The following is a 14,359-nucleotide window of genomic DNA, read 5'->3' on the forward strand; positions in this document are numbered from 1 at the left end:
TGAAGTCATTATTAACTAGCTCATATTCATGACTGTTTTAATTGATACATGATTTCCTCAAGCCCAATATAAAAGTATCAAAAATAAAAATTTTGAGGACATAAGTAAGCAGCAGTTTGTAAATGTTTTGAAGATAAATCTGAATCATTCATAAGGCTGAGTGAAATTTTATTCTATTTAGCTGTCCTATGAGTTAATTTGTTGTCCCTTGGAACTAAGAAAAGGTGAGGTGTTATCTTTTCAGGTATGGTGACCACTCAAAACTGTCCTTGGTTGGACAATGAATTAGATGGGCACTCTAATCTGTCCCCAGGAGACCTACCATCGGGCCTGGTAGCCCCGCACGTATCTCTGCACGGTGATGGCTGCCTTCCGCATGCGTAGGTACTTCTTTCTCAGCAGCCACCCTCGGATGGTCTTCTGGATCCGGATGCAGGCAGCCCTCAGTTTGTCGGCTCTCAATTTTTCTAGATAGGCCACTTGACCGGCACGGAAAAAGATCTTTGTCTTACCAAACTGGTATTTGTCCTTGTCCTATTTTTGGAAGAAATTGTATATTCAGAAATAATAATCATATAAATGAAATTTAAAAGAAAAAATGTCTAAAAGCAGAATCAGTAAAGGAATGAATCTATTAGCTAAAACTTAGGCTACATCACAATTAACTAATGGAGCCAGATTTTTAATCCTATGCAAGTTGAGCAAATAGAAGGGATTTTAAGAAAAACTGCAGTTTAAGAGTTATTTTCCAGAATTATTCTACCTGGAATTATTATCTCAGGCCCAAAACTTGGTTGTGGGTTATAGGCAGTTATTATTTGCTTGTTTGTGTTTTAAACATCTCAAGGAAATGGAGATGCTGACTCTCTCTGACTGACCCAGGTTGTAAGGATTACATCGGGCTGTATATTCCATGAGAAGCTGAAGGGACAAAAACACCAGTGTGAAGAATAAGGCAGGAAGAAATGTATATGAAATAAAATTCAAAAACCAAAAACCAAAATCCTTGGGTATTCACATTGAATTACGTTTCTAAACAGTTAGCTCTTGGCTTTATCAATAATATCTGAAAACTAACAAAACCCCATAAATATGTTTAAAATCCTACAAATTGGCTGGGTGTAGTGGCTCACACGTGTAATCCTAGCACTTTGGGAGGTCAAGGCGGGCAGATCATGAGGTCAGGACATCGAGAACATCCTGGCCAACATGGTGAAACCCTGTCTCTATTAAAATACAAAAAATTAGCCGGGCATGGTGGCATGCACCTGTATTCCCAACTACTTGGGAGGCTGAGGCAGGGGAATCGCTTGAACCCAGGAGGTGGAGGTTGCAGTGAGCCAAGATCGTGCCACTGCACTCCAGCCTAGCAACAGAGCAAGAATCTGTCTCAAAAAAAAAAAATCCTTTCAAACTCCTTTTACAAAAATATAATCATTTATATTACATTGTGATTCACCTTATATAGAAGTATGCAAATCATTAACCGTTCTTGCATCAAAGAATGGAATTTATATATGAGAATCATTACTGTGATCAGAAATTCTTTTTTTTTTTGAGACGAGTCTCGCTCTGTCTCCCAAGCTGGAGTACAGTGCTGTGATCTTGGCTCACTGCAGCCTCCACCTTCTGGGTTCAAGTGACACTTCTGCCTCAGCCTCCTGAGTAGCTGGGATTACAGGTAAGCATCACCACGTCCAGCTAATTTTTGTATTTTTAGTGGAGACAAGGTTTCACCACATTGGCCAGGGTGGCCTCAAACGCTGGGCCTCAAGCAGTCTGCCCACCTCGGCCTCCCAAAGTGCTGGGATTAAGGGCGTGAGCCATCATGCTTGGCCATGTGATCTGAAAGTCTAAGGGAAAACAGAGAAAATCATTTTTCCCTATGAGTAGATATCTCGTATTATCTCATACGTGAAACCAAAAAATCAGAAACATCCACATATATCTAAATAATCTACAATTATTTCAATTTAAATCAATAAAGTTTACATAGGAACCCTAGCTAGAAAAGTGGTCCTTACCCCCATCCCGCTTCACACCTCACACCAACCCTGCCTCCATCTTTCAGCCTCCTCTGCCTAAATTCCCACAAAACCCTGATCCAGGCCTGAAATGGCCTGGGTGAGAGGACCAGGAATAGGCCTGTTCCTACTTTCTGCTCTACATTCCCACCTGAACACAGGTTAGAAGGGGATTGGGCAGGCTGGGCGCAGTGGCTCACGCCTGTAATCCCAGCACTTTGGGAGGCCGAGGCGGGTGGATCATGAGGTCAGGAGTTCAAGACCAGCCTGGCCAACATGGTAAAACCGTTTCTACTAAAAATACAAAAATTAGCTGGGTGTGGTGGTGCGCACCTATAATCCCAGCTACTGGGGAGGCTGAGGTAGGAGAATGGCTTGAACCCACAAGGCGGAGGTTGCAGTGAGCCGAGATCGTGCCACTGTACTCCAGCCTGGGTGAAAGAGCAAGACTCTGTCTCAAAAAAAAAAAAGAAGGGAATTGGGGCAAACTCAAAAAGCCCCAGTAAAAAAAAAAAAAAAAAAAAAAAAGCATTACTGAGGAAGTGGCCTTAGCTCTTTCAAGGAAAAAATATTATTAACAAAAAAAGGGCATCACATTTAGTTCACAGCTAGTAATTATGATCAATTAGCTCGAAGTGAGGTACTCCATCTAGGATAGTGTTAACCAAGTGAAAATATTATTTTAAAAACCTTTCATGAATCTTTAATTCTCTAAGACCAAGATCAGTAGTTCTCAAAATGTAGTCCTCAGATAGCATCGGCATCACCCGGGAAATACAAATTCTTGGGCCCAACCTCAGACCTACTGAATCAGAAATTCTGATGGCGGGGCCCAGCAATCTGTATTTTAACAAGCATTCCAGGTCACAGTAAAGTTGGAGAACTCTTTAGCCTGGACTGCAAGACTCTCTGTAACACCAACCTACATTTCCTAACCATTTCTCTACTGTCCCATACACAAATCTCACACTGCAAAAAACTGTTTTCAGAGCAAACCCTATGCTTACCCCCTTATAATATTCTCTTTCCATTTTTGCATAACCTTACCCATTCTCAGGGCCTGACTCAAAACACACCTCTTTCATGAAACCTCTCCTTCCCATAGCTGGACGTCACTTTGTCATCCCGATTTCTTGTTCCACTCATTCAGCATTTGATATAGACACTACGGTTAAATATTATACTCATCTTTAAAAAGTATTACTTTCCAAGTAAGGCTATATTACCCAAGAACAAGACTTATTTTTTCTTAATCACACAGCATTTGGCCTGGTGTCTTCTAGAAGTAAGTACTAGGTACATTTTTATCAATAATAATCAAGCTGTCTAAAAAGAATGTGTCTCAAGTGTGGGTCCAGGCCTCACAGCTCTGCCTCCTGATGGTGGACCATCATCCTCACTAGTTCCAGCATCCTAAACACAGTAGCGTGCCCCTCTCTGATCCCACCCCGAAATGATCTGGATTAGTAAAATGTTATACAAAAGTTCCTGGGGCTTTCCAAGGTCAGAACCACAAGGCCTTCTGCTCAGATGACGGTAAGCGAAATCTTTCTCACCAGTATCAGTTTCTCTAACACATTCTTGCATGTTTGCTTTCTGTCACTCAGCACATCTTTCTGCTTCATTAGGACACGGTAGCGGCTGAAAAATTCTTGGTAAGTCCACCTATTAAAAGAAAACCATCTGAGTTTACTTAAAGAACTAGGATCTTCTCCCATTAGGATCCCTTACATCTGAAAAATGCCAGGCTCACCGTGAGGGGAAACCGGCCGCACTGATTCGGATGGTTTCCAGGACACCACACGCTCTCAGCTGCTGCACTGCCCTCTTCTCATCAAACCTACACATAAAAATCAAAGCTGTTAGTCCACAAAGAACCTGGCTAGTGGCCACAAATTACTCTCTTCAGTCAGGGTGTAAATTCTTTTGTAAGAGCAAAATGGATAAATCAGAAAAGAAAGCTTTCAGAAGTGGGAGCAGTGATCAAAATGGAAAACTATGAGAGAATGGGGAGGAGACGATAAGCAGTAAAAATAAAGAGCTGTAAACATTACCTGCAACTCAAACCACAAACTCATAAGAGTTTGCTGGGCGCCGGAGCTCACACGTATAATCCCAGAATTTTGGGAGGCCCAGGAGGGTGGATCATCTGAGGTCAGGAGTTCAAGACCAGCCTGGCCAACATGGTGAAACCCCATCTCTACTAAAAACAGAAAAATTAGCCGAGCATGGTGGCATACACCTGTAATCCCAGCTACTCGGGAGACTGAGGCAGGAGAATCACTTGAACCCGGGAGGTGGAGGTTGCAGTGAGCCAAGATCGTGCCACTGCACTCCAGCCTGGGCGACAGAGTGAGATTTTGTCTCAACAACAACAAAAAGAAAGTCCACTGAGCACATTTAAAACAACACAACATGGCTGGGCGCAGTGGCTCACGCCTGTAATCCCAGCACTTTAGGAGGCCAAGGCAGGCGGATCACGAGGTCAGCAGTTTGAGACCAGCCTGGCCAACATGGTGAAACCCTGTCTCTACGAAAAATACAAAAATTAGCCAGGCATGGTGGCAGGCGCCTGTAATCCCAGCTACTCCAGAGGCTGAGGCAGGAGAATCGCTTGAACCCGGGAGGCGGAGGTTGCAGTGAGCCGAGACCGCGCCATTGCATTCCAGCCTGGGTGACAGGGCGAGACTCCGTCTAAAAAACAGCAATAGCAACAACACAACACTCCTTTGCACTTTGCCCATACTTATTTCATGGCATGGCCTGACAAGAAGCTCTCAGAAGTCATTAGCTCAGTATACAGAGCTCCCCTGGAATAAAGACTGGTCAACCCTGGAGATTTCTCTAACAGGAAGCACAAATTAAATATGCCCCATACAGTTATATTTTTTTAAAAATTACTACTGTTCTAAACATAGTGTCTACATCAATGAACAAGATTTTTGTTTTGTATTACATTTTGTATTTATTTCACTCTAGGCAAATGGCATCTTCAAGTTAAACTGGCACTGAAGAGGAAGTAGAAAGGTTTCCCTTCGGCCAAATGATTGCTCCTGTGACTCCCATAGTTAAGTTCTGAGTGATTCATCTGGGCCTCCCCTGTGCTATCTTCTCAGGTGTTCTGTTGGTGGTGGAAGAGGGGGTTGGTTGATAAAAGGTCATGGTCCTGAGGGCTGTCCAGGACAGAGGCCCAAGTGTAGCAGCTTCTTCCCGCTTCCCACTTCTTCCAGGAAGGACTTCTTGGTAATGAAGCAGAGAGAAAGACAGCAGTCCTTCAGAACTGCGCTCCAGTCTAAGGCAGAATCTCCAGACAGCAGGACTGGCACGGGGGTAGGGAAAAGGGCACTCATACACTGTGGAGGGGGTGAGGGGTGGGAGCTATTACAACCTTTGTTAAGTGTGCCTGGTCTTTGACCTATAAATTCCACCTCTAGAGTCACATTATCCCAATGAGATAATCAGACAAATATACAAAAATGTTTGGCACAGGATGTTTATTATAGCATTGTTGGAACAACTTAAGTGGCCATCAGTAGGAACTAATTTAAATAAATGATACTATGTCTATACAATGGGATACTCTGTAGCCATTATATGATTATGTGACTTTTTATTTACCAAAAGAGAAAGTGTTCACAATCTGTCAAGTTAAAAGTAAAGACTAAACAGCAATCATAGCACAAGGCCCCTCCTTTTGTGTGTGTGTGTCTCTCTCTCTCTCTCACACACACACACACACACACACACGGAACATGGAGGGAAGGGAAGGTGGTTAATCAAGAACGATGTATGACAGTTAATACCAGTTATCTCTCTGGGTATGATGGATGCTTTTTCTTTTTCTTTTTCTTTTTTTGAGATGAAGTCTCGCTCTTGTCCCCCAGGCTAGAGTGCAGTGACGCGATCTCGGCTCACTGCAACTGCAGCTTCCCAGGTTCAAGCGATTCTCCTGCCTCAGCCTCCCGAGTAGCTGGGATTACAGGCACCCGCCACTACGCCCAGCTAATTTTTGTACTTTTAGTAGAGACAGGGTTTCACCATGTTGGCCAGGCTGGTCTCAAACTCCTGAGCTCAGGTGATCCACCCACCTTGGCCTCCCCAAGTGCTGGGATTACAGGTGTAAGCCATTGCACCCGGCTGATGGATGCTTTTTCATTTATTTTTATACTATTACTATTCTGTATTTCCTGAAAACTGTCTTTACAATGTACATGTATTACTTTTAAAATTAGAAAAATAGGCTGGGCATGGTGGCTCACGCCTGTAATCCCATTGGGAGGCCAAGGGGGGACAGATCACAAAGTCAAGAGTTCAAGACCAGCCTGGCCAAGATGATGAAACCCTGTCTCTACTAAAAATACAGAATTAGTTGGGCATGATGGTGCATGCCTGTAATCCCAGCTACTCGGGAGGCTGAGGCAAGAGAATTGCTTGAACCTGGGAGGCAGAGGTTGTGGTAAGCCGAGTTCGCGCTATTGCACTCCAGCCAGGGCAAGAAGAGCGAAACTCTATCTCAAAATAAATAAATAAATATATAAAATTAGAAAAATATTTCTATTTTTGTGAAAAATTTTGTAAAAAATAAAAATCTGGAGATTTTGTAAAAAAAAAATCTCCAGAAAGATTGATTCTCCCTTCATGCATGGTATCTGAAGCAGGAGGAGGTGCTGGTGAAAACAGACACCCTCTGATGATTTCAACAGTGGAGAAGCAGCAGGTTAGCATTTGCAAAACAGTCTTATCCCAGCCAGTGCTGGTTCCACCTAATGCCCAAATCAACGAAAATCCCAGAGAGATCAATTGAAGCAAATTCAAAACAGAAAACAGAACCAGAATGCTTGGTTGACCTCAACTTTTCAAATCTTCAGATGGCTGCTAATTTATTCTCACATTCTCAAAAGGGACAAAAACTGAAAATATAATCTACTGACTACTGGTTTCCCTCTACAAGGCATGAAGACTTACCCAAATATTTTTTCCTTGTAAAAATGTAAGGAAAATATTGGTTTGCTTGGTTGGTTTGGCACTTCTTATAAGACACGTACTTTTTCATTGGGTGGTTCAGAAATACTTACGTGAATGGGAACTTGAAGTCATTAGGCTTGATACAGCGCACATAGTGAGGGGTAGTGGCATTGAGTGTCTCCATAAGCAGGTGCAGGGAGTTTCTGAACTGCATGAAAAAGGGCAGAAGGGGGTATCAAGGCCTTGTCCAAAGTCGAAGATGAGGTAAAACAATGGGAAATTCCCTTCCTATGACACTAATGGAGAAAACTTTGCCACTTATAAACTTGACCCATCTTCAGAAGAGGAGCTGCCACAAAACAAGAATGCTAGGGCTTTTGGTTAAAATTTGCCTAAATTCTACCATTTTCATGCTTACTCTGCTAAATATAGATTCCTATACTCCCACTCCTTTTCCCCACAGGAAGCTACAGAAACCTGTTATGAGCTTAGTCATATGTAACTAATAATATAACCTTGCTTTAAGGCTATTTAATCACATAAAGTGGGAATTTTGATGGAAGATACTGGAAAACATAGCAGATGACTTAAAAGAGTATAGGTAATGAGTGAGAGAATGACAAAGGATAGGCAGAGAGGAGTTAAAATTAGGGACCTAGGATCAGGACTGGAGGCTATGGACCTGGGTCAGGCCCTGTTTCTGTCTATACCAGGCACAGGGTCCCATGCACAGGAGAGCAAGCTGAGGACTGCTCAGCCTCCATTAAAAGCCCTACTCCCTGTTCAGGCACTAAGCATGTATGTAACATTTCCCACTCTCAGAGAACATAAGACATCAAAGAAAGGTGAAGGCCCTGTTCTGAAGGAGCTGACCGAGGCACCATACAAATACAGAGACAAAACAAACAGAAAACTAAGCAAAGATGGGGTGGTCTGAGAGAGATGATATGCACTAGAGAATTAAGCTGTAGAGAAAATTATTTCGGGAAAGGCTTACATAGAGTCACAGGTCTAAAACTGGGTGGAGAAGAGTTTTAGTGGATGGTGTCGTATGATCTCACAGTGAAAGCTCTAGGCTCTCCTCACCTGAGGATCCCACCTGAGAGGCTGAAGAGGGAAGATCTGAGGTTTCAGATGAGCCAGAAAGGAAGGAGCATGGCAGCAGCAGCTCCCTGAACTCACCTGATGCCCCACTGTTTTCTTGTGTTCTTTGGCCATTTGGCCTGGTCTGCCTTTGGTGGGCTTTGCAGGAGTGCGTGTGAGGGGTGTGCGCCCTGAGGAGGTGGCTGAGGTTGGACTGATGGCCTTCTCATCATCTTGAAATAGTTCTGGTAGCATCTTAAACTAAGTCAGAAACAGTATAAGGAAATTACATTCTAAACCAAACTTGAACACAAACCTTCACAAAAGAAATATTACAGAGATTCCCTTCCTTAAGTAATCACTGTCAGAGTGACACTCCAGAAAGAGTCAGTATCTGTGCTAAGAGCCAAGAATATGAGAGGAAGGTGAGGTAAGTGCTATAAAAAAATAATATGGAAAAATGCAATAATTCTACAACCACGTCTAGGGGAAAGCAAAGTCAAAACTACTGCACCCGGACTTGAAAACCTAATCCACAGGAAATGACAAATCTAAACATATTAATGGGCTTGAACTATAATTATTTTATGAGAAAAACAGTAATTGAAAGTCTTATTACCTCAGTTCCACAAACTGTTTTAGCATCAGGTGGAGAAAAACACTAGTCCAAGTTTGCAAGTTATTTATCAAGTGTTTACTCACCTGCTTTATTTGTCTACCTACTAACTTAAGTACTGAGCACTAACCCAAAAACATCACCAAAAATCTCAGCAGGAAAGGGTCATAAACAAATTCTACAATATTAGAAGGTTTTAAAAGTTATGAATAATAATTTTTGGAAGATAATTTGGGTTACAGAAAAAAAAGTTTAAAACCCTACCCATATCCTGTATATTTGATATTTGTTTTCAAGGGATTTATAACTTCAACAAATAATTCCTGTAATCAATTTTGTGTTCTATCAGGTTAGCAGTGTGAAAGACTATTAAAAGATCTGGTACTCAGTAAGTAGGTAGATGATATTAGTCACTATGGTTGGGAGAAATTTTATGGAAAAAAAGAGACTTCAAACGAATCCAAAGGAACATCTTGATGTATGTACATATCTTTACAACAGTGCCACATCCCATATAAATAAAACCAGTTCTTCTAATTAGTCAAGCTATATTTGCAACTATAATTATTTATTAACCTTAATACAACCTATTTAATCTTCATAACAATTCCATAAATTAGATGCTATCATGATTCTATTTTATAGATGAGAGATCTGAGGCATAAACTCAGTAGATGAACTGTGCTTCCCCTTATTAATCAGCTATACAGAAAGTAGAGGGTTAAAACTCATTTTAATGGTATTTGGTAGAACTGAAATTTAGTGGTATTTAGTCAAGTTGCAATTTATTTATATGCTTCCTGATACTAGATGTGGCCACAGAAGATTTCTTTATGGTGGAAAAATATCAAATAAGGCACCTTCTGATAAGTTTATAATTCCATATATATATATATATATATATTTTTTTTTTTAATTCCTTTTCAAGTTGTAAGCTAGAGGCTGCAGGAAAAAAAAGCCAAAACACATAAATACAAAACATACTCCACACTGTATTACCACAAAAATAATTCTACTCAAAACACATAACACAGATGTTAATCTTCTAAAATTAGTACTTCCAAGAGAACACATTTACACTATGTGATACTGGCTTCTATCAGATGCAGTGAAATTATGAAGTTCATACTCCTAGATTGGGTTTCAGCAAAGACCAGGAGCAGAGGAAGGCTCCAAGCTATGTTAGGTAAATCACACACTGCCCCCACTTCAATGGAAAAAATGTTACACAGACTGGCAGTCACTACAAATGATTTGTCAGAATGCATACCCACCTTATGGTGCCTAAGGACTCAAAAGCCAATTAGAAAACTAAATTAGAATAAAGATAACTGATCAAGGATGCCTCAAGAATGAGAACCTGGCCAGGTGCGGTGGCTCACACCTGTAATCCCAGCACTTTGGGAGGCCGAGGTGGGTGGATCCCTTGAGACCAGGAGTTCAAGACCAGCCTGGACAACATGGTGAAACCCCATCTCAACAAAAAAATTAGCCAGGCGTGGTGGCATGCACCTGTAATCCCAGCTACTTGGGAGGCTGATGTGGAAGGATCACCTGAGCCAGGGAGGTCGAGGCTGCAGTGAGCCCTATGATCATCACATCACTGCACTCTAGCCTGGGTGACAGTGAGACACTGTCTCAAAACAACAACAACAACAACAACAACAACAAGAATCAGATGAAAACCTGTGAATGTTCTGTTTCAGCTAAATTACTTTGACAAAGTAATAAAACTAGAATTTTATCATTATTTATAAATCAAACCAATAAAGATCTTTAACTGAATAATACTTAGAGATTGGCATTGTGGGAATTTTCTCTTACATATCAATCCTGTAAACTATAAACAATTAATGCCCAGTGCCTGTTAGACATTTTAACTCTTTTTTTTTTTTTTGGAGACAGAGTCTCGCTGTCTCCCAGGCTGGAGTACAGTGGCACAATTACGGCTCACTGCAGCCTCAACCTCCCAGGCTCAAGTGATCCTCCCACTCAGCTTCCCAAGTAGCTGAAACTACAGCCATGTACCACCATGCCCAGCAAATTTCTGTATTTTTTTGTAGAGATGGGGTTTTGCCATGTTGCTCAAGCTGATCTTAAACTCCTGGGCTCAAGCAGTCTGCCTGCCTCAGCCTCCCAAAGTGCTGGGATTACAGGCATGAGCTACCACACCTGGTCTCAACTTATTTTCTGAAGGTTAAAACTGGGATTTGGTCTTTATGTAATCTTTATATTATCAAAATAATTGATAGTAAAGGTTTTTATTCTAAAAACAACAGTCAAAATATTCATATACTATTCCACTGAAGTTAAAAAGATTCTCTTAGAATAAAATAGAAAAACAAAGACTGCCAGTCAGTAATCTAGAAGAATTCACATGAAAATTTTTAATTTTTAGCTGAATACCTGAATATTCATTTTGCTGACCTAAGTAACTGGCTTCCTGCTCTGCTCTCTGTGGGATGAACATGAGCCATGTTCCCCTCCCCATTCTTTCCAGATGGAAGGTCAACGGATGGATCAACCTAATCATCAATACAATGTAGCCATCATAGCTCTTACCATCTGGAATATTCTTTTCCCTCTAAAAAGCAGTGTCTCTAGTACCTATGCCTAAGAAAAATAATTTCAAAGTGCTTTGGGCCACACCTGGAACTGCACTCAGTGATGATCCAGAGATCATTCTCCATCTGGATGGAGTGCGTAAGGCCATGTTTCTAGTACCTCCCTTCAAACTGACAGGGCAGAAAGACTGTTTTCTCTCATGGCCTCTCACCAGGGCACAACAGAGTCTAGAACCACTGTGGAGGCAATAATTTCACACAAAACTGAAAGAAACATTGCACAGGAGTTAAAAGCACAGACACAGCAAGACAGCCTGGATTTTAATTTGGCTTGAAAACTCACTAGCCATGAAGTCTCTGTGTCTCAGGTGCCTCATCCATAAAATAAGAGTCATTAGATGAGTTAGCATTTTTAATACATTTAGAACAGGACCTGACATGCAGCTAAATTACTTTGACTAACATACTAAGTGTTACATATTTGATAAATTAAAAACTGAAACTGATTTTTGTTAAAAAAAAATCATTTTTATTGTTAAAAAGCTAATGCTTTGAATACATCCTGGATTAGAGTAAGCCTATCCATAGTTACCTTGCTTGATTTAAGAACTTTAATTTGTTCTTCAAAAACGGTGTCTTTATTCTTTTCGAGAAATCCTTCACACTGGTATTCCACCTGAAAACACATGGAAAAATCTCCTTAACTGATAAAACTTTTGAATAGATATTATAATCATCAATAATAAGAATCTTTATTAGTCTCAGGCTACATGATCAACTCTCAGCAAACTGGTATTATCAGTCTTTTCTAAGAAACCAAGGCCATTCCTGGTAAGAAGTATGTTAACTCTAGAGTAAAACTCCTCAAATACTGTTTTTCCTAGGAAACAGTGGTAGTGCTGATTGTGATCTAAAAGATCCTCTCAGTTAGTGGGTGAGCAGATTCATAAGTAGATCCTCTTCTCCCATGCTGGCCAGAGAGCTCTTCCAAGGCTGACTCCTTGTATCTCCTTCCAACCTAGGTTACCATCAAGCAGGTGTGTTTCCTCTTAGAAGAGATTACAGCAGCAGTGAGAATCAGAAGGAACAAATGAGTGTCTGATGGGGACAGAGGTGAAAAGCTGCTGATGGATGAAGGTGAAGGCTGGGGAAATACTGTATGATTTGGTAAAGCAGGACTACTTGAGAATGGACTATTTCTTTTCCAAAACTCCAGCAACTTCAGTTGTCTGCCACTCAAGGGGGTCAAAGCTTGCATGACAAACCTTTAGGTGGCCCTAGGGTCATCTCAAGGCTTCTAGATGGAATTAGGGCAGACTTAGAAAGTCCTCAATCCCTAAAGAAGACCTTGTGAAACTTACCCCAAAGCCTATATCACAATCTCCTTGAAATATAAATTACTTTCATTGCTTGTGATTTGCTAAGTACACTATAGAACTTGTGAAGCAGTAAGACAGTATGCCTTATTAGAAGGGACCCAGTGAATCAATTGCAGAGGGTGACACAAGTCCATAATTGCTATTCTGAAACCCTTGAGATCAGCTATGCTTTAGGACTCAGAATTTTTCAGGCATTTAGAGATGTAGTAGGTACATACACCATTTTTTCATATTTCCAGCAGAATGGAAGGCAATGATCTACAACAAAACATATTCATATTTCTATAGTGAAATATGAATATTTCCAGCCTAACTGGAAATAAAGACAGACTATAAATAATCTCATGTTAACTCAGATCAGAGATCAGGTTTAGCTAAATGAGTTATTAAAAAAAACAGTTTACAGAAATTCCTGGATTTCAGAATTATAGACCCATACTTATTTCACAAATAACTCAATTTAGGTTAATGGAAGAGAAAACCAACAGGTCAACACTAAAGATTACTGTCCCTTGAGCCCTAAAGAATGCAAATATCAGCAAAAGAAAAAAAAAGATACCTCCTGACTATTGATTTTTTTCCACATTTAAGTATTCAAAAAGGAAAACTGACATAAAGCTTCCTTACTTTGTCAGCAAAATGTTGGATGATGAAAGCTTTGTTTGATAGACGAGGCTTTTCAAAGAGTGCACATTTGTTCAAATGTGTGTTGTACAATTTTTGGGCCCAGGTGTCATCTGTGCCTTTAGGCATCTATATTCACGGGAAAAAGGAAGAAAGAAAACAAGGTAAATACTGTGATTCCTCTAATGCATCAGCTGTCAAAAGATCTTTTTTTTTTTTTTTGGCTTTACCTAAGAACTTTTACAATTCAATTTAGGAGTTCATTCCTTCCACATTTCATTGTTAGAGGCCAATAACCAATTACTAATGAATAGTATGACTGAGACCTTCTCATGGGCAACTCAGCCCAATCTTTGGGCAGTTCAATCTGCCTATATGAAAAATCATCAAATAAATTTGCTGTTGTTGTTGTTGTTGTTTTTTAAACAACAAAAGCTGGCCAGGTGTGGTGGCTCACGCCTGTAATCTCAGCACTTTGGGAAGCCAAGGCAGGTGGATCACCTGAGGTCAGGAGTTCGAGACCAGCCTGACCAGAATGGAGAAACCTCGTCTCTACTAAAAATAAAAAAACCACATGATTATCTCAATAGATGCAGAAAAGGCCTTTGACAAAATTCAACAGCCCTTCATGCTAAAAATTCTCAATAAATTAGGTATTGATAGGACGTATCTCAAAATAATAAGAGCTATCTATGACAAACCCACAGCCAATATCATACTGAATGGGCAAAAACTGGAAGCATTCCCTTTGAAAACTGGCACAAGACAGGGATGCCCTCTCTCACCACTCCTATTCAACATAGTGTTGGAAGTTCTGGCCAGGGCAATTAGGCAGGAGAAGGAAATAAAGGGTATTCAATTAGGAAAAGAGGAAGTCAAATTGTCCCTGTTTGCAGATGACATGATTGTATAGCTAGAAAACCCCATTATCTCAGCCCAAAATCTCCTTAAGCTGATATGTAACTTCAGCAAAGTCTCAGGATACAAAATCAATGCACAAAAACCACAAGCATTCTTATACACCCATAACAGACAAACAGAGAGCCAAATCATGAGTGAACTCCCATTCACAATTGCTTCGAAGAGAATAAAATACCTAGGAAT

The 14,359-nt window shown here is 40.6% G+C and overlaps 1 protein-coding gene across 4 annotated transcripts in view; it reads right to left on the reverse strand.

Moving 5' to 3' along the window:
* Positions 1-14,359, reverse strand: part of MYO5A (myosin VA) — a 221,625-nt gene that overhangs the window by 70,172 nt on the left and 137,094 nt on the right. For all 4 annotated transcript variants that reach the window (XM_054450458.2, XM_054450457.2, XM_054450456.2 and 1 more), the window contains exons 13-19: positions 13,259-13,384; positions 11,845-11,928; positions 8,172-8,333; positions 7,100-7,197; positions 3,778-3,864; positions 3,581-3,689; positions 323-534 (exon numbers count right to left, since the gene is read on the reverse strand). In XM_054450458.2, the coding sequence (XP_054306433.1) occupies positions 323-534; positions 3,581-3,689; positions 3,778-3,864; positions 7,100-7,197; positions 8,172-8,333; positions 11,845-11,928; positions 13,259-13,384 (878 nt within the window). The remainder of the gene's footprint in view (positions 1-322; positions 535-3,580; positions 3,690-3,777; positions 3,865-7,099; positions 7,198-8,171; positions 8,334-11,844; positions 11,929-13,258; positions 13,385-14,359) is intronic.

This window comes from Pongo pygmaeus, chromosome 16, assembly GCF_028885625.2.
Source record: "Pongo pygmaeus isolate AG05252 chromosome 16, NHGRI_mPonPyg2-v2.0_pri, whole genome shotgun sequence".
NCBI classification, from domain to species: domain Eukaryota; kingdom Metazoa; phylum Chordata; class Mammalia; order Primates; family Hominidae; genus Pongo; species Pongo pygmaeus.